The sequence below is a fragment of the Thermobia domestica genome, chromosome 14 (genome assembly GCF_964235325.1).
Source record: "Thermobia domestica chromosome 14, izTheDome1.hap1.1, whole genome shotgun sequence".
Lineage (NCBI taxonomy): Eukaryota > Metazoa > Arthropoda > Insecta > Zygentoma > Lepismatidae > Thermobia > Thermobia domestica.
Window position 1 is genome coordinate 175,418,172 of NC_137467.1, and position 21,976 is coordinate 175,440,147.

The window sequence follows — 21,976 nt, forward strand, 5'->3', positions numbered from 1 at the left end:
GCATTCGTTAATATTTATCAACATTATACATCGATCAACATATTCAGTTAAATTCGAAACATTACAACAATGTTTATTTAAAATCTTTTATCAAAATTCTTCTTCCCATTGTTGAATTAAATGCAATGCAATAAGATGAAATATTTCTCAATTAAATTATCAGTTAGGTTTAAACTTTTAAAACTGTTTGGTTTTCCCAATCAGAAGGTGTTTTTCCCAACCAGAAAATTGGTTATGAAGAGGATTAATCGATGTAAGGGAAAAAAATCTGCGTGTCGTGAATGTAAATATGTATATATGGGCGAATACTGGGTCATTAGTGTGTGTGTGTTTGTGTAAGCTTGCGAATTTTCTGGTAACTGTATGCACAGAATTATAAATTCTTAAGAATTACGCATCTCTAAACTTTGATTTAGTTTGTATTGTGCTTACGAACATTCCTCGTGTACAGCCAAAGACAGTAGCAGGTAGAGTTTTTTTTTTTTTTTTTTTTGTAACTGTTCGTATTCATTTCAGTAAATACGGGAGTGCTGTTCTTAAGTAAGTACATATCAAATATATACTTAATATTTTCTTTGTACCTTAGGTTACATTAATATTAAAATCTATCATGATATCTAGGATAAAAATTAAATTTACATAATATTTATTTTATATTCTTTATGATTTATTTAGGTTGTCCGTCCTGACCGAGGTATTTATATGGTTTTCCTCAGTCATACCAGGCAAATGCAAAGATTGCACCTTTAACATAGGCCCTAGCCTACACCTTTCCATATTCTTCCCCCTCCTCTATCGCGACGCCTTAGATACCTAAACAACAAATCAAGTTCAAATTCTGCGTAAGCTCAAAGGAAGACAGTCAAGTATCTGCTTGTGTGTCGTTGTAAGATTGGGGTGAGGGGGTGGAAGCGAAAACGATTAAAAATACGCTTACTAAATACAGTGCATGAACGGTATGGATGAAGGGAAATATTCTCCGGAAAAGGGAAAACGGCTCTGAAGGAATTGGCATCACTGAGAGAGATTGATTTAAGGACATTGAAATCCAGTGATATGAAGGAGAAAGATGCGGAAAATTTAGTTTTTATATAAAAAAATCCTCCTTGAGATACACATAAAACAATATATATTGAATACATATGGGACGCGGAGTTTTCTGGGGAAGAAGAAAATAAAATAAATGAATTTATATAAATGATACATTTATTATGTGCCAACGCGAACCTGTATAGGTGCTAGTGTAGTTTCGGCGCGACAAAATTTAGGAAGATTTACAGGTAAAATTCAATACTTTGCTTCAAAAGGCAATGCCTAATTCCTTATTGCGTGCGGGTTAAGTACAGGCACAACACTGTAAATAAATGTGGACGTTTTAATTAGGTATTTCAGAAATTTTCTTGGGTTAACTTGAAAATACCCGCTCCAGCTGGTATACTTCCTTAGCAACGAGAAATAACATTACTAGTTTTAGGAAAATTGATCAAAGCTTCCCAGTCTTACGCAAACTCGATCCTATCACTATACTACTTATCTTTGTCTTACATTACTCTCCCCTACTCTATTGTTCCAATTTAATGTTTAAGTTTAGAGTTAGCCCTCCAGTTTCAAACCTCCAAAAAAGCAATTAAAACACTAAAAATGTTAGCTTAGAATAGTTTAAGTTAGTTTAGGTTAGGTTTGGTTAGTTTCAGTTAGGTTAGGTTAACTGATAAAGACTTTAGTTCGACTACAACAGTGACTAGACCCGGTTCTCATAGAAGCTTCAAATATAATTTAGATTTAGTAATCGTAATTCTTTTAACAAAAGAGACACTGACCAAAGCTAAACTTTACTTTATTTTAAATTATAATTTGTAACTGTTTCGGATATCTAGCATATCCTTCTTCAGACACGATCGAAATTAATGAAAATACAGACATATATATATATGTTGTTATAACAGAGTTTAACTTCTTTAACCGTCATATCAAATTATAAATTATAATTTAAATTATAATTACAAATTATAATTTAAAATAAAGTTTTAAGCTTTGGTCAGTGTCTCTTTTGTTAAAACAATTAATCCAAAGCCATGAATAGCCTTACTAATCGTAATTCTCATATAAATTAGATACTCTTCATTATTTTTATTTAATTCAATAAAACTCAATGCGGGAATATCACATTCAACGCATCGATTCGCCGTCCTATACGACTACCATGCTGCTGAAAACCTTCCGTGTGTTGCAAATAGTACTATTCTTTTCCGTATTAAATATAACTAATGCCAAACTTATACACCTAAACATCACATAAGAACCCAAATCATTATTTCTTACATTATTCCTCCTCTAAATTTTCCTAATTTTTTTATAAAAAACGGGGGACAACTGTAAACTAAACCCGAATTTAAAGCGGTTCTACTTAACAACGGACAGCTGTAGCGTGTATTGTGAAGTTTACCCAAAAAACATATTCGTAAAAACAAATTTCTGCAGGTGTGAAAATTAAATTGAAAAGAATACATCTGAATTTTTGGTTTGCAACTGTAGGGTTCTGAAAAATCATTACAAGTGTCTTACGACGGATAAAATAAGGGAGTACATATAAAACGTGACGTTATTAGGTGTTATTTTCCACCGGCGGTGTATTTCTGCACAGTGTACGTAAGTTGTACTTTATGTTGATAAATAGAGCATTACTTGTAGAATACTATGAGAAGTGCTATTGAAACTCGTATACTTGTCAAAACCCACTTCTTTCGATTACTGTTATTTACGTGTATACCCACAATCGCTAACTCGCCTACTTCCTTTGGACACTTCATCACTATGGCGGGAAACCAACAGCTTCGTCCTGCCTGGACTCGGTCAAATAGCATTGCTGCTTTTACTGTCCACATTGCACAAGTTGGATTGTATTTGTGCAGTAAAGTTATTAGTGCTTACATGTGGAACCCTATTGAAACACAAATCGAAAGATGATTGTAATTTTTCAACAATTACTTCCAAAGAGCTCCTTGAATTTTGTCTATACGAAGTTAGGTATTTTTCATGTTCCCACGCAAAAATTTAGGTTAATAAACAGAGAAATTAGTGGATGAATTATATTTTTGCAACAATTATGTCGAGTAACGCGTTAAAAGTAATCCTGTACTTTTATAAATATATATATATTTATAAATGACGTCATGTTTTACGAGAAGTTTTCTTACTCCTAATTTCGTCATTGTCCTCCAGTATATTTTTTGCTGGGTGATATGACAATATCCTTCTTCACATAAAAGAAGTTTACGGGATCCGCCAGAGGTAATTGTTAAAGAATAAATTATTTCACGATTTGAGTCAAAATACCGAACTCGATCGAAAGCAAAAGAAAACTACTTTGCACAACGCACAAACGAACTTGTGCTCGGTTGGCACAAAATTGCAGAAATGCTATGAAACTAAGTCAGGCATTGAATTTAGTGGATCCACGCGATAATACGGGTGTACGTTCTTAGGAGCAAGGTTATCAGCTACTCTGTCATTCACACATAAGAGAGGAAACACGGGATAGAGGCATTCCCAAGAGCGTTGGCTTTACTCCTACGCTGGTATTTAGTTCATACGGACCAGCCTTTCTGTAGAATCGAAAAAAATGATGCGATTTCACGAAGTTCTGTTAACCCTGCGTTCGGCGCGTACGTTTGTGTTGCGCCATTAGGCGCGTGGGTGACAGGTGCCACCCAATTATTAAAATGTAACTAGAATAAGTAAAATTATTTTTAAATGGCGCTTCTTTCATTTATTTGATAAAATGTTAATCACAGTTTATAGTTTTGGTTGTACACAGCGTTGTAGTGAATATAACAGACTTTTAATTCATGACTACTAGATTGATTCCAACCATGTTACACAAATGTATTTGAGATATCCTCCACTCATCCATCTCTTACATTTCAAGCATCCCTTCCTTTTAGTTTTGTTTCTTCCTTTTCCACAAGCATGCCAACGTCCTCTGGAGCATGATGCTTCTCATCATTGACCATTTCTTCTTCTTCAACACCAAGTAACAGTCAATGTTGCCCCTCTTCCTAATTTCAAGTGGAATTTGAGTAATACAGCGTAAGCGTTGTATCTGAGGTTTAATAATTTCCCAGGCAATATCCCCCAAGAAAATCTTGGTGACGATTGAGGTGAACTGTATTGAATTTCAGGGTACAAAGTGAATTAATTGCACATATGTTTAGAATAATAAAATATTACACCATGGACAATCTTGTTCTGACTCAGCGTTGTGGTCACTTGCACTCACGTGATAAATTTCATAATCTCTTTCAACAGAACACACATCCAACTTCTTCTCTTCCTCCTCAAGCCAATCCAAAACGACGTTCTTATATTTTGTTATCTCTGTCTTCCGGCATTTTGACATTTTACTTGTTACGTATTTAGGCGCGTGGTTGACAATTGTCACCCAAACACGCTGCCGCAAAGAGGAATGTTTTCTTACAAACTGTACACTTAAATTGAAGTGTACTACTGCGGCCATAACAAACATCAATAACTAACGTTCAGCTACAGAAAAGGTCGACTCCGAACACTAACGCACACTGTTGGAAATTTGAGACAAATATCACTGGGTGATACCTTTCACCCACGCGCCTAATCTAGGGTTAATATTAGTTTAGGTTACAATCAAACATTTCGCTTCCTCAATCTAAACCGTAACCTTTTCCCATATTAAAACAATTAGATATCGAAATTTAGAAATGCAAAATTTGACTTTTGCTCTTTATTTTGTTGTATTAGATTTTACACTGAAAGTATTGCAATATTTGAAAGTGCGTTACTTGTACGTATTATAAAATTCACAAGAGAACTGTTACTAATGCATGCATACAAAAAGGAAGCATGTGCAGTATATTTTATTTTCGTGTTCATTTAAAATTGTTTTCTAAACAAACATATCACCACTTTCACTTCACTACATCTATGGGTTTATTATGTGTAATCTTTTTATAGATGAAGGAATTCGACGCAAATTTCGTTACAGAGGGCAACTTTTTTGTGAAATATGTTCTCCTCAAATTAGCCTATTAGTTGCGAAACTATCAAAGTTTCCGACATGGATCACTTTGTACAATCTGTTGAAAATAATTTTCAAAAGTAATACCTTGCTCTTGGTAGTTCGTTTGTACGGTAGGCAGAAATTGAACCACTGAAGCGTTTGAAATATGTCTGCATAAAAATGAATACTGGTATTTTCTGTAAATTTCTCTTCCAAATTTAGGGGTAGTTCATCGTCCGACATATTCTTGCCATTTTTGCCGTAAAACATGGACATAGTTATCGGATAAGAACAGCAACAGAACAGTTAAGAGCATTTGCAGATCAACTAGTAACTAAATTACGATCTATGAAATCCATGGTATAGTCCAAGATTGCTAATTCCCTACAAGCATAAAAGAAAACAAAATTAATTTTCATTTGAAACATGACTTTATATGTGATCGCAGTTTTCGTACGTTCTGCTTTTATTTCTTTCTCTCGATATATATATATATATATATATATATATATATGTATGTCTGTGTGTGTGTGAGAGAGAGGGAGAGAGATATTAACTCTCTCAGCGTTAATACGAGATTAAAGTAATTAACTGTAGCTGTGATTAGTTCAGAAGATTTCTCTTTAAGTGTGAAAACAATGCAGCGAATGCACTGGTAATCAGTGTTGAGTTCCATCGGGAAATCCTGCGGTTATATTTCGTCACTATTGCATGAATTATTCACTATCGTACGAAAAGGAACTCCTATTATGGTTAACAGCTGATTGTCTGGCAACTATGATAGAAGGTACGAAAAGTCACGTCTGACTAAAACCAGTATTTATAAAAGAGGAGGAAAATAATGTAGTATTCCTTATTTGTAAAGTAGAAGAATCACTCTTTTCTGAATCCAAGTAAGTTAGTTAACGGTAATTAAATCGTAAAATCATATTAATATAAACAGTTATTCATTTTAGTAAGATATATTTTTTTTAAGAAATTGATTAGTTAAAAAGGAAACATAATTTTCTAGTCATTAAATTTTACTTTACTTTCCAAAAGAAATAGAATTCGACGAATAGTTGACACATATGCCAATATGACAGTTCGGTATCAACATTTGGTGACATTGATTTTTATGTTTTAATTATCGAGAAACATCACTACATCACAAAGGAAAATACCGTAAGTGTGGGTATCTTTATTGTAAAGTGTTTCAGTTCAACATACTGTACCGTATACATGCACTTGTAATACGTTTCTTCTTCCGTTAATTAAGGTAAGTATGCATTGAATTATAAAAAGATTAAGTGTGTATATGCCTTGTACATCCTTACGTAAAAGCTGTCTAGATTTTCTGTATTTAGTGTTTGGGGCGTCTAATCGAAATTCTGGTTTATTTAGTATAGATAAGAAAAATATAACTACATAACAAACAAGTCGTGCAACAGGAAATCAATTGACAAAGACTGGAAAATATCGATAAAGAGTAGATCAAAAAGTTAAACCATTCAACAAAATTTAACTAGAAATTGCTAACACTACCTTTATTTAAGTAAAGACGAAAGCCTGGAGAGGACAAGGAAATATGTCTTTAATATATTATAGTATGTCTTGAAAAAATTTTTTATTTTTAACTGGAAATTTTTGTAACATTAATTTCCGTATTTTGTTTACGAAATAGAAGCTACTAATGTAGCTGAGGAAATTTTAGTCTTGGCGTTTTCTATCTTTATGCAACACCGATACGTTGAAAATTCGTAACTTTATATAAAAAGAAAAGAAAAAAAAGCAAGAATCGTAATTCGATAAATTGCACTTATATACAGTAAAAAATAGTAATATACAATAAAGATAACATAGTTCTATAACATACTTGTATGGAAGGTAGAAGTAAAAGGAGGATATTTTGCTTAAACAAGAGAGAAAATAATAATAAAAAAAAAAACGGACATGGTAAATATTTCGACAATTTTGTATGAGTAGTAGGAAAATTTCTGATTTTTTTAAAATACCCGCTTCAGTACCTTTTATATCCCAAGTCTGATACCGAACCATTGCACCCACTAATTTTACCTGAAGTCCCACGTACTATTTTCTTTATTAGTGAAAGAAATGAAAAATAATTTGTTTATTGTTTTCAGATTTGTTTGGTTTCCTTGAACATTAAATGCTGAAAGTTTTATATCTTCAGGGTGGACAGTTTCTGTGTTAGAAAAAATGTCTTGTTATTTCAACTTTGCGTGTAATAAACTTGAAACGAAGACAGAAATCGTTCCTATTAAAGTTGAAACGAAAACGGAAAATGAGTCATTTGAAGAATATAATTATAAACTATGTACTGTTAACATTAATGATGATAAAGATCCTCTTGCATTACGTTTGGAATGTAAGGAACGAGAAAGTAAAGTAGTGAATGTGACTTCAGAATGTATCGAGAATGAAACAATAACAGATTGGAAACTAACTTCGAAAGCAATATGTTTGGTCGAGCGTCTTTCAATAGGTGATTTACTTGTAAATGACAAACGTGTTCAAAATAACATCAAACCAAAACCCTTTGCTTTTACACACAACACGGAAGGTTCAAGCAGTCATATGGCTACTACTGTTAGGGATAGAAACGACCACGAAGAGAAGGTGAAAGAAAACAATCGAGAAGCAGGTATCAGTGCTCAGGCGCTCAGGTATGTTTAAATGCATTTATTTCATGAATTTTATATATTGTATAAGTATCTTTTTCAATACTTTTAATAGCTCGTTATATATTCCATTGTTTTTCGTTTACCTTAAACTAAGTTAATATAATTGTAAACATTTGAATACATAAAAGAACGCAACCTATTGCTTACCTTTGTAAGAGGTAAGACAGTTCGACAGTGAAATAAATGTCCCAGTAATGTCAAGAGCAATTCTTATAACGAGGACCTCGTAAATAAAACGATCACATAGTAATACTTTAAACACGATATAGGCTGCTGTCAATTTTTTTATTACTACTTCATAGGGGTCTTCTGAATCACTGAGTTCAATCGGTAATATGTTTTATGTTGCAGGAAACAATACCTTAGAAGTTTGTCTATAATTTTCTCAAAATATTATCAGAAAACAAAATCTTGTATTTTTATACTAATACAGACACTTTAGTAAATAATGCCCAATAGGGATCACCTGAAGAAACTATCCAGTTAATTTTTAATTGTTACGTTACGGAAACATTTTACTTATTGTCATTGTTCTAATATACGAGCATGTCGTTTCACGAACGAGCTCCTACTAGACAAGTAAAAATTTTTCTTTTGTAAAAAGTTATTTTTAATATATGGTTTATTTAACTTGACTGGAAAAGTGTCTTGGCTTTGAAGTTTGTCTTGAGATGGTGAGTCTCATATAATCATCTAGCCAGCCAATGCTTACAGATAAAATGCTTTTCGTGGTACTTTTTTTTTTTTTTTAAATTTGCCGGCAAAGTAATCTTTTCTCTTAAAGAGCGCTTTCGTCGTTTCTTTGAATACTGACAATGTTACGGGAGCCACGGTTGCTCACTTGCAGCGTGATCACGTTCGACACTTGTGGCGGGTGCTTGTTCCATTGCAGATCTCGGAGAGTGTGCTTTGTGATGTACGAGTGTTTCCTTATCTCCCACTGTTCACATTCCACCATTGTCATCTGTGTGATCCTCTTTCTTTTTCTGGGTGCATAACTGTGGGACCTTAAACATTAAAATGATAATGTTGCAAGTAAGTGTTGACAAGATCTGCTCAAGGAAAGAGAATCTAAGAGAGTGAAAATTTGATTGTAGCCTAAGCCTCTAATATGTATATTTATGCATTTCAATTCTAATAATGTATTTATTAGTCAAGAGTTACGGGTTTCCAAATGTTAAGTTTCTTCAATATTAATTCTAACGATAAATAGTTCTGTAAAGAATTCTATACGCATTTTCTTCTATTATCCTAGACCTTTCTCGTTTATTTCATTCTTTTCACTCATATGCCAAGTATTTTAACTTAGTCTACCTATTTATATTATTATTATTATTATTATTATTATTATTATTATTATTATTATTATTAAAGGTAGTAGTAGTAATATTATTCAATTTATATTTGTGATGATAGTCGTGTCGAGGAGTTACCATGTAGTTATTGTAAATGTTTGTTATGGGAACAGTTATTTTTACATGCCACAGAAAAGATATTTGACTTTTCTTGTGGTGAGAATTAGAGAACCAGAGCTAGTACGAAACTTCTCATGTCATAAGTATAAAAAATCTTATTTATTCAGCAGTAAGTAGAAAAACGTAAGGAAAAAGGCTCTATCTTATTGGTCAGACAGGAAGTTTAAGACCAACACGCTGTGACCTTTTATTCCTAGTTCTTCCGAAAAAGTAATATTTGACAGAGTTTATTATATAGCCATTATAAATGTGATATTGTTAGCAAAATACGTTTGAACATCTGTTGTATATATGCGCCTGAAAATAAATGTAGATCTTTCAAGGCGATCATTCCGGATCCAGTGTATTCCTTTCCTGTTTCTGAGCAGTGGATTATTGGTTAATGAGACAGTAGACCAACATGTATGATTAACTGAAAGGACCTGTCCTGATATTTTAAATGGTATCAGTGCGTCTTACGATAATTGTATTAGATTAGATTTTAGCTTAACATTCGGTTAAGGAGTGAGGCTATATCAGACGTGGAACTAAAGCCTAACCTGGTATCCGAATGACATAGCCTCTCAGTAGTATATTCGTAACCTGAGGATACTTTTGTCCCGTGGTCCCTGCTTTAGGACCCATGCACCGGGCGTCCACTTTGGGATTACTGCGCCGGCGTCTACCTCGGGATTACGTGCTATGACGTCATAGGGTCATGCGATGTTAGGCCACACCTTTTTGCGCTATGTGGTGTTATGTCACGCTTTTATGGGGTAGTTTTACCGTGGGGGGTTTGATTTTTTTCCCTTTTAGGGCATAACATTTTGGAGATGGTTACCTTTTGATGGAATACAGGTGTATGTATAGTTTATTTTGTAGTGTTTTTGGTCTTCCCTTTATTGTTCGTGGTGGTGGCCCGGGATTTTTGAGCGTTTTCGTCCGGCTTTTTTCTCTTTTCTAGCCACAGAGGCATTGCAAAGTTAGTTTCTTTACGTTTTAGAGCAAATTCGTACGGCCCATAGATGTAGTGACGTCATATACATCATCAATATGGTATATTCTTTTAGTACACGGGTGTACCATGGTACTTCTGCGTTATAAGTATCCTATTAAAGCTTTCTCGTCCGGGTTTCTTTAATTTTTCAGCCGCAGAATTATTGCAAAGTAAGTTCATTTACGCTTTAGAGCAAACGCGTGCGCCCTGTAGGTGTAGTGACGTCCTATCCATCGGCAATATGATATATTTTTTAGTACACGGGTGTACCTCGGTACTTTGCGTTATAATTCTCCTATTTAAGCTTTTTCGTCCGAGTTTGTTTTGTTTTTCAGTCACAGAAGCTTTACGCTTTAGAGCGAATGGATACGCCAAGTACGTGTAGTGACGTAATGTGTTCATCAATATGATAATATTGTTTTTAGTACACGGTTGTACCGTGGTACTTTGCGTTATAGTTCTCCTATTTAAGCTTTTTTGTCCGAGTTTCTTTTTTTATCCGCGGAAGTATTGCGAAGTTTCTTTACATCTTAGAGCAAACGCGTGCGCCCTATTGGTGTAATGATGTCATATACATCGTTAGTATGATATATTTTTAGTACATGTGTGTACCATGGTTCTTTTCATTGTAACTCTCCTATTTAAACTTTTTCCACTGGTCTTAGTACACGTGTGTACCATGGTTCTTTTCGTAATAACTCTCCTATTGAAACTTTTTCCACCGGTTTTGTTCCTTTTTTCAGCTACAGAAACATTCCGTGTGCAGATTATTGAGGGTTGTGACGTAGGAAATTTGACCTACGAAGAAAGAAAGAAATGGGGAAATCCGTATGAACATCTATGTTTCTCAACGCAAATAAGAACAACGCAAAAATCTGTTACACGTGACCAGCACACACCACTTGTTGCTATCTGTTCTTCTATTGTGTTTCTGACTTTCTCTTCACCCGTTCTTTACCCTTTACCCTGTTTTTGTTTACAAGAGGTAAAAAGCCAATTGTTTTAAAAGTTAAATGCCTCCACGTGTACTGGGAAAAGAAAGAAGCTCCATTGTGTTTTGAGAATAAAAACAATAAATTATATTTAGACTCAATCTTTTCCCTTCTCATCCCATCAAGCCCCGTTCTAAATGTTTCTTTTCCCTTTATGCTTTGTTCATTCCGTGACTTGTTCTCGGAGGAAGTTACTGTTTCGTTGTGAGTACTTCTTTGTTTGAAGCAGTGTTTCTGTTTATAAGGAACATTTCGTGCACAATAAGTTCGTTGGCCTTATAGGGTTCCAGGGCTTGTAAAGGTTAAGTAGTGAGTTACGGAGGTCCGTGGTTCATCGGTTCGAATCCCATTTCGAGTAGGACGTTTCGAAACCTGTCATGACATCTCTAACCGCAGCTGAAATTCGTGATGCCCTTGAAGTTTTGGCACAGACGTAGAGGATGCGGAAGATGAGTTTGAGTTACAGGAACAAAGTGTTGCTACGGGATGGAAGGGGGAAGGTTTGGAAGGGGATACTAGTCAGGGTGAGAGAAGTGAAGGCGAGGGGGAACCCGAAGATGAATGAAATGCAGTAGTGCATTTGTCTCGCGGGGATAACGGTGGGGAATCTTCTGATAAACCTTCAACCAGTACCTGTCGTCGTCCAACAAGGCAAGGGTCACCTTGGATAAAGGTTGATCAGAGTAATCATCAGAATGTTAAAAATCCCCAGGTTCCACCCTTTAGTGAAACACCACGGATTAAAAACCGTTTGCTCAATCTCGCAAATATGCGACCGATTGACTTGTTCTTTCTCTTTTTTTTTCGGGGACGCGGTGGCTCAGTGGTAATGCGTTCACCTCCGGTGCTTGGGGTCCACGGTTCGATCCCAGCTCGCGCTATGTGGACTTTGTGGTGGACAAACATCGTGCTCGTGGGTTTTCTCGGAGCTCTCCCGTTTCCTCCTACATTCTTCATTCCTCCATTTCATTCATTTCTCATAATCACAGTCTCCTTTAACCTAACCGGCATAAGTGTGGGACGTAAAACTCAGAGATTTCATTTCATGTACTTCCTCTTTTTACCAAGGAAATTCTTGAACTGGTGGTGGAAGAAACACTTCTATGCTAACCATTTTTTTTTCTGAAACCTGGTAGTAGTGCAAGGTTGCAGCATGAGGCACTCATGTCTGTAGTGGAGGTCTGTATTTTCCTCGGTATAATAAGTTTGTATAGACGCAATAAGTTGAAAGACTATTGCAATAAGAAGAATTATCTTTACACTCAGTAGTACCATGAAAGCATGAGAGTAAAGAAATTTATTTGTATTCTTAGTCGCACACACTTTCAGGAAAACACGACCAGTCCCGATCCTAATTCCCCAAGGTATGACCGGCTGTGGAAATTCAGGCGTTTCTTTGACAAGATAAATAAACTATTCTCGAGAGAGTACCAACCAACAAAGTGTTTAGCTGTCGATAAGGTAATTGTCTTCTTCAAGGGACGTGTGGCATTCAAGTAGTATATTCAAAAAAAAATCGATTTGGAGTAAACGTATTTCAAATCTCTGGTGCTACTGAATATACTTACAATATATGAATATACTTACAACATCTTGGGAAATTAGGAGACATAACTCGTAGAGAGCACTCACTCAACGACGACCTCGTTATTAGGTTGACAGATGGAACAGGATGGACAGGTTGGGCTGAAATATGTTGGACATAATGTCTATATGGACAACTTTTTCAGTTCACGTGCTCTTTATTATCAACTTGAGTCCGTGGAAATCGGAGCATGTGGCACTGTGAATCGTAAAAGAACCGGAATGTCAACCAACTTCACTCCCAAGAAATGCTGACTGATGGGGAATAACATTCTATCGTTCCAAAGGGTGAACTCACCGCCATGTGCTGGAAAAACAAGAGAGAAGTCTACATGCTGTTCAAAATATATGTTCCACCAGCCAGTGGAAATTTCCTTGATCAGCATGGCAACTGACCCAAACCTACTGTAGTTTCAGATTATAATGTGTGTATTTGATAAGTAGACATATCTGATCAAATGTCAGCGACATTTGGAATAAGAGGAGAACAATCAAATGGACGACCAAACTCTTCTACATTCTCCACGTTGCTTTGTGATGAGCTTTGCGATCAGAGGCAAGGTGAAGGGTCATGATAGGTTCCGGGAAATCCTGCTGGGACTGCTTGTGGAAATTGGGAAGGCTAGAGGAGTTGGCCCGTCACAGTCGCATGTCCCGGGAAATTGAGGGAGTAGGAACAGTCAATTTCCTGAGCATGTAGCTATGAAAACTTCGTTGTGCAAAAATTGCAAGCTCTGCTATGCCCTATCGAAAAAAAAAGGATCCTGTACATATGCCAAATTTGTAAAGTGTACGTGTATTCGGCCCAAGTGGTGTATGTTGGAGGGAGCTACACAAGGGCTCATAAACTAAATACATGTTTCTATAAGTTATATAATGTTCTAGACTTGATATATGTCTAAATTTTCGAAAATGGAATTTTTCTAAAAAATTCCATTTCCTCAGAAATTTCCCTTTTTGGTATAGGGTATGAACATGTTAGTAGCACCGTTTGAAAGGCTGCTCTATTGTGAAGACAATGATATATGAGCCATGGTCCTAGCAGGAATAGTGATTTGTTAGGGAATTTTTACATTATTTCCATAGTTAGAGGAAATTTTATGCTTATTTTTTCTTTTGTACAGAGGAAAATATTTTTCCTGTTCTTTGTTTTCAAGATATCGGATTGATTTCTGGTACAAGTATCCAGAACATCCTGTGGTATTTTTCAAGGGATTTGGGAGGTCTACGTTTATACAGGGCGAGTCTAGAAGGGCCCAAATTTCGCAAGAGGGATTTTTTCCAGAAAATTTCCCAATTGGTATCAAATTTTCTCTTTCTGGTATATTGTATGGACATGTTAGAGGCACCATTTGAAAGGCTGGTCTTTTTTGAAGAGAATGAGGTATGAATCATCATCCTAGGATAAATAGTAATTGGTCAGGATATTTTTACATTACATTTTTTGTTTGGAGAACTGTTATTGTTATTATTTTGTATGCATTTTACAGTGGTAAATATTTTTCTCATTAGTTTTTAAGGTATCCCAGTGATTTTTTGTACAAGTTTCCAGTACATCTTGTATTTTTCAAGTGTTTTTGGGATGTCTACGTTTAAGAAGTCTAGCCTAGAAAGCTCAAATTTCGCTAAACGGATTTTTTTTCAGAAAATTTCAGATTTCGCCTAAATTTTCCCTCTCCTGTTGTATTGTATGGGTACGCAAGTGGTACCATTTGGAACCCTGGTCCATTCTGAAGATAATGAGGTATCATCCATGAACCTAAGATAAATAGTGACGTTGCAATAGCTGCTTAAGTGAAAGTCTGAAAAAATACTCCAAAAACCCAAGATCCTGACAGGGATAGACACAAATGTGAACTCTTTTGGAAAACTGATGTCGAGAAGAAGTTACTCATATATTCGATTTCTGTGGGGTGAAGCATGTAACTGCAGATGAAATTCACCGACAGCTAGTAGGCGTTTACGGATAGACTGTAATGCGTCGTCAGCATGTCGCAGGATGTTGTAGAGTTTGCAGCTGCTGAACAGAGCGTCAACGACGGGAAGTGCAGTGGCTGACCCAGCACAGGCCTTAGCAGATTTGAACACAGCTCAGTGGTGAAATTGATTCTGGACAACAGGAGGATCATGTTGCGTCATCTGATGGCAGGGGCACTTAGGAGGCTATCACTTTGCTTCAGAGAAGCAGATGAAACACTTTTTGACAACGCGGCTGAATACGCAAGGACAGAATTTTTCTGGGGATGAATCTTCAAAAGCACCCCGCGACGTGACTAGTGCTTAATCGGATATGGAGACTTTCTGTAAAATTAACCTAATGTATGTACTATCTGTTTTCTATATTAGTTGTATTTTGTGATTTATAGACGTTTCATTGCAGGATTTGTAACCTTACTTTCTGATCACACTCGTATTTCTTCCTTGATTTAACCATAGTTTTAAAAGTCACTCAGCAAGATCTTTCTATGCTGCCTCGTCCATGATCTACTTGCTGACAAAGATGCATTTCTCCATATATTTATCTCTCTGCGCAACATAAAAGCATGGAAAACCGTGGGATTCTCACGAACCGCAGGTGTACTAAACACGTTTGAATTTTTAAATGTTGTTGTGATATCTAAATGCAAAAGAGTAGAATAAGTAAATTTTTGTAAGTGAATTGGAAACATCCTAAATGGAGATGTCCTGAATCGTAGACAAGAATGTGACACAAAGAGAGAAGATAGATGAGCATAACGGAACCGCACAGACCCCAGGTGGGCATCATAAGGTTAAAGAGAAAAAATTGCCTTTATATTAAACTTTTTGGAAAGCTTGTGGAAAAGATGAATGTGATTGACAGAATCAGAGGCCTTGGAGAGATCAAAGTAGACAACATCTGATTGAGTATTATTATTCATACATTTAAGTGCACAGGAAAAAGTGTACTTAAATTCGCCGGTAGAACTTTTCCGTAGAAATCCGTGCTGAGAAATATGAATGCAGGGTGAGGTGAATTTAGGGAGGCTGTTCTTCATTATTTTGTCCCAAATAATAGATTACAGCAAGAAGAGATATAGGCCTTTAAGAAGATAGGACCAGATTTATATATTGGAGTCACGTGAGCTAGTTTCCAACTGGTGGGTAATACCCTTCCTTGAAGCATCTGTTGAATAAAATGAATAGAGGAACCGCAATAACTAAAGCAGTTTTGTTGACAAAGAGAGAAGCAATGTTGTCAGGTCCAAGCGATATGAGGAGATAGCGATTGCGAGAGAGCCAGAACTTCGTCCGGGATAGTAGAGAGGTTAGAGATATTAAAATCTAAGATCGGAGGTTAGAGATGTTAAAACAGATGGGGCGGAGAGGGAAAAGATGTGTTGTAGTGGGAAGGGAAGTAAATGTTTTGCAGAAGTAATTATTAAAGAGATCGGTCTTTGATGATCACTCACTTCAGTATTCTCGTTTTAAAATGTTGCTGGTATGCCGGGACATTTCGATCTAGATTTCATTGCAGACCAACAGAGCTTAGGCTGCTAACAGTAAAATCACCAATTGAGTCTATGTATTCAAAGAACTTACGCTCTGTAACTTCTTGGTAAAGCTTCTAATTTTAGCGAAACGTTTGTAAGTGTGGTCACTCGGACCTGGCTTCCGTAGATTCCAGGCAAGCTTTTTGTTTTTAAGAAGATCACGTAGTTAACTGTCATTCCGGACCAGAAAGTTCTTCGCTTTTGGTGCCTTTAGAGGAACAAAGTCCTTTATGGCTGAGTGAACGGCAGATGTAAATAGGTCCACAGCTTCGTCTACATCTCCTGCCTCTAACAAACACCAACGAAACAGTTTAGTAGCCCGACAGATGTTACTTCAGGGGGATTTCTTCCGAAGAAGTTGTGACCTACTTTTGAGTGGCTGATTTGTAGTAGCGATGGGGAGGAAATAGAAAAAAATCCAAGGAATCGTGATCCGAGCGAAAGATATTTCTGTATGGGACAACACAACGAGGTGCTAAATTTGAAATAACGTTGTAAATATTACTATTTTTGTGGGTATTATGCATATTATGTTGACAGTTAAGTCCATGGATGAAATTGTCCGTGACGTAATTGTCGTTTCAGTTTTTAGTGATGCCATGCTTACTGTCCTGCCAAGTGACGCAAAGGTTGAAATCACCCAATAGAATGACGTCACCGGGTGACAACGCTTGTAACGATGATTCATGGCAAGGTTGTAGGATATATTGGGGAGTGTTCTTGTGCAGTCTGTAAATGCACCCAATAAACACAGGGCGAGGCTTTGGAATAAAACCTTCCACCCAAATCACAATCCCGTTCAAGATTCAATCTTCTCTTGCTCTTCTACTTATTATCTAAAAAGACCATCACCCCACTTCCACGAGTTATGCGGTCTTTACGATAAATTGAGAAATTATTTGAAAGATGAATGTCACCGTCGTTTACTGACACATTCACCCACGATTCCGTCACAGCGAAGCTACCATTTTCCTTATCATCTAGGTTTATTGAGCATTTAAGTAAGTCACTTTTAATACTACGAACGTTTTGGTAATATATGTTAAAAGCACCGGTGGAATTAGGGCCGGGTGTCTACGTAAATATCACCAGAAAGGAAACCAAAAGAGATTTTTTTTTTTTTTTTTTTGCTTTTCACTCGCAGGAAACACTGTCACTGGTAGTTCCTCCGTCACTATAGCCGTACTTAAGAGACCACATGCACTGCAATATTTAAAATGTTGACTAGTGAGACTTTTTAAATTCATTTTGGTTAGATAGGAGAGCAGAGCGAGAAAAGTATTGAGATATAATTGAAGTTTTTAAAACAATTCGCAGGTCGATATCTTAGTTTATTTAGGTTTTATGACTATCAGAGTCACCTTTCCAAAGCGTCCATCTGACCGAAAGAAAGACAATGTAAATCTGGCCAATGTTATTTTCTTTATAATGTTTCTTTTAAAGTTACTGATGCTATGCAAACTTAACTTTGATGCTATGCAAACACGAATCTACTGCTTAACGGGATCGTGATTGGAGAATCGAATCCTATATCACATTTGCGAGAAATGATACAACTCCACTAAATCTTACGTTTCACTTACTTGGCTGGTTTTCCTCATATATATTCGGTCATGCGGGAGCGTGTAGTTTTTCCTTTCTCTTCCAAGAAAATAATTTCAATCGCGGGTCAATAGTAGCTACAGTGGGAACTTGAACTGGGGTAGTACTTCAGTTAACAATAACCTCCGGTGCTTGGTGTCCCTGGTTCGATTCCAGCTCGCGCCGTGTAGAATTCGTGATATACAAACACCGTGCTCGTGGGTTTTCTCGGGGTTCTCCTGTTTCTTCCCACTTTCTTCATTCCACCATTTCACTCATATCTCATCACCGTCTCCTTTCGCTTAACCGGTATAATCGTGGGACGTAAAACTTAGAAATTTCATTTCATTTTCAGTTAGCAATAACGTAAATCGCAAAAATTAAGTTGGTACTTAAGCAAAACCAACTGTTTCTTCAGAAGATCAATAATAATGGACGAGTAAAAACCAGGCCGGTACCTGTTAATAATAATACTTCTTTCTTACTAGTGATAATAGCACGTGGTTTCTAATGTCCTTTCAAATGCTGACAATTTTGACAATGAAGCTTGGTTTCGTTTGTAATTTCACTTTTGTTGTTTACTTTAGATACGCGGATCAAGATAGTAAAAGCATCCATAACAATTAACTTCATAAGCTTACAAAGCAGTATGAAAAGGTTCTTTGTACTTTTTCCCGATGTTTATTTAGGAAGCGTAAAAGAGACAAAATGAGTTTACGGAGGGTTTGATAATTCTGCTTGGTTTTGTTTCTCCGCCCAACGATCTGTACCTCGTAGGCTGTTACTATACGATATTTTGAAGTCAGAACTTGTGCGTTTGTTTATAGCAGATAGAATAGGGTTTCTTTTCCTTCTTCCTCTGTTTCCAGACCGAAATTAGTATAGAAAATAGGGCGGTTCAGTTTCTGTTTACCATTACATTTGTTTATTGTTGAAATATTTAAAATTTTTGGTTTGTCGTGTACAATAATATTGTATTTACTGTATTGTTTTTAACGAAGAACGAAGTGCGGAAAAAACGCTCAATTAATAGGCTCGTGGGAAGGATTCTCAAATAGTGCTGGAAGTGTTTAAACATTTTGCACAAAGTATATGTTAGTCCTGCAGCTAAAGAAGCCTCAATAGCTACAGGATGTCTAGAAAGAACTATTTACGCATTAGGAAAGGAAGAATAAAAGAAAATATTGACGACTTCTGCGAAGATCGTGGAAAGAAGACAAGGTCTGCAGAAAAATGCAAGATCGGTGATATATGATGGTATTGTTCAGAGTGGAGTGCGACGTAATGTTCACTCGTTACTTTTCGCTAATATTCCATTAACACTAAATGTTATTTTAAGAAACAAGTAAAGGCAAACCTTACCTAATTTTTCAAGAGGCACTTTCACATATTTTTACATTATATCCAATTCAGATACGTAAGCCGAATTAATAAGTGCGATGGTATTATACGTTAGCCTCATTGGTACCTGATGCAAGTCAAACAATTTCGAGCATTGGGTTTACCGACTTTTTTTTTTATAAAGATGAATCTTGAGTAAACGTTTGATTTACTGTGGATAAAGAATGGAAGGACACCAACATTAAAGTGCTCAATACGCTTCCTTAGAAGGTGTGGGCTCTGGCTTGAATGAAACACGAACAAGTTTACCGGGATTCCCTCTATATCACGCGAGGAATGAAAGGAGATTTTTTAAAAAATGCAGAGTCGAGATTTTTCTGTAAAAAATATACCACTAATATCCACGATGAGATATAAGCAGATACATAAGAAAAGTTGCTTGCGGAACAATTAATATCAAATATATCGAAAAATGCTTTTATTGTACGTGATAATGCTGCTAATCATAGTAGATTGTGCAAACCAACTCCAACACAAGAACAAACAGCACGTAAGTGAAATCAAACCGGATAAGCGAAAGAAGTATAGCATTCGGAAATTTCGAGGCAGGGGTAATGTCAAGTACCGAATGTTCTCACATGTATTTTGTAAATTTATTTTGTTTATTGTAAAACAAAGAAATATTCAAACTAGTGGTTTATGAAAGTAAAAACTGTTAACGTAGGCGTCACACCACAAGCTATCAATACTCGAAATTGTTTTAATTATAAGAATCTACTAAATCGTAATGGCACAGAAATTTAACCATTATGACTATCCAACATCTTAAATAGATGTAATACTCACACGTAGTTCAGCTTTGATACTCTCCAATGGACGTTTTCTCACTGCGCGATCTTAATTCCTAACTCCCAGTTCACTTCCTATCCTCAACAAGCACAACCCCTTTCTGGTATTCAAATGCTTCCTGATTGTAGCGTAATATGATGAAACGAAAGCTTTTACAAATACTGGCAGGAGTAAGGGAAAAGTATGAAAAGTACGTACTCAAACGGCAAGAATTGTCGGGAAAACAGTGACTCGGCTGTCTCTATACCTTTGTGAGGTGGATTTCATGGAATTGATTTGGGCGTAGTTAATAACTTGTAACCAATTCAAAGTCTCTGTTCGGGTGGTCATTTATTTGTAATCGACCAATTCAAGGTCTCTGTTCGGGCAGACATTTATTTATAACCAAACGGGGATAGGATTGCTGTTCGGGCTGCCATTTATTTATAATCATCCATGGTATCTGGTTGTTCAGACTTCCATTTATTTGTAAATGATCAGTGTCGCTGTTCGTTGTCCGACTAATAAGTATTCTCCTGGAGACCTGGACTTACCTGGGTAGGACGTTGAAGGACCTCTCCAAGAAAGGATTACCAGTTGTTTCAAAATCGCTCGTCGGTCTCAATGATGAGATGAGCATTAGGCGCCGAGAGGTTCGGATGTGTCGTCCCAAAAACCTCACAGACGATCAGATGGTCATCCAGACCATAACGCACACAAACATCATTCTCACAAACAACTAAAACACACTGGATTAAATAACACTATATTTGTTTATTAGAATACTATTACGAAAAAAAATAGTGAAGAAAAATGAACACAACACTCAACACAGCATATGTTTAATATCTTCATTACTAAAATCACACTTTGCCTTTTTAATGCACTGTAGCTTTTTTATCACTTCCATTTATATATATAGGAGATTATGACAGATTATACTATAAATAGTTTTCTCACACCATTGACGTACTTGGAGGATTAGCACTGGGGAAAATGTTGCCGGGATAATCCCACGTAGCAATCTAGTTGCTGCTCCAAACAATTCTGAAGAATTGAAGAGTCTTCAGCAAAATAAATTTCCAAAGTGGAGTGCTAATATTGGAGGGCGCGTTTATAACTTACATTTACGCACAAGGTATGTGAACCTGGGAAAATGTCCTTCACCGGCTAATAGCTTGTGACCCTTAACACAAAGTCGTACTTAATTATCGACGCAACGTGCGTCGTAGCTGCACACAATTTCGGAGTCAAACTCCCTGAGCGCAAAAGTTCAAGATAGGAGCTGCAGTGATTGACTGAAGAGTGTTGGCAGTTCATTCTAAAAACACTCAGTTAAATCACCTGTATGCATATGCAAACAGAATACGGAAAAGAATTTATGTTAATTTTAGTCCATTGGCCACGATGCACGAAACATTGCGATAACTCGGGCGTAAGAGTGTACAGATGAGGAACTGGAAAAGCAATATGACTGGCGCCACTCGGGTCACTTGAAGATCTGGTCAGGTAGTATTTCCATAAATGATTAAAGATAGCACTTAATTCAGTTCCAAATAACTGCAGAATATATACTGTGCATAGTAATAAGTCAGGGAGAAACAATGAAAAGGTTCGTCACTCACTGAAATGTTCTCACTAAAAAGCAATGTTTTAAATATATATATGAAAAAACAATGAGAAACTTCTTTGTCCAGTTGCGTGGGAAGGAAGCAATTCCCATCGAAGAAAGAACTTATATGCGTCGCAAAATAAACTATAAATCTAAAATATAATCACTGTCTTTACGAAATATACAGAGCGTCCACAAAAATACTTCTATAATCTGGTGGTGGTTATAAAGTTCCAATTATTTACACAATACAGTTAAAGTCAGAAATTAATATCTGAAGGTTACTACCAGTTTTCCCTCCAGAAGTGGAGCGATTGTATGGATCATGTTAGGAAATTTTTACAAGAAGTATAGAA

At 36.2% G+C, this 21,976-nt stretch overlaps 1 protein-coding gene across 1 annotated transcript in view; it reads left to right on the forward strand.

Moving 5' to 3' along the window:
• The first annotated feature begins 1,041 nt into the window (after window positions 1-1,041).
• The window catches only part of LOC145670487 (uncharacterized), a 36,228-nt gene continuing 15,293 nt past the window's right edge, over window positions 1,042-21,976 (forward strand). Inside the window, exons 1-2 of the mRNA XM_081739209.1 lie at window positions 1,042-1,280; window positions 7,159-7,701. Of these exons, the coding sequence (XP_081595335.1) occupies window positions 7,235-7,701 (467 nt within the window). The 5' untranslated portion in view covers window positions 1,042-1,280; window positions 7,159-7,234. The remainder of the gene's footprint in view (window positions 1,281-7,158; window positions 7,702-21,976) is intronic.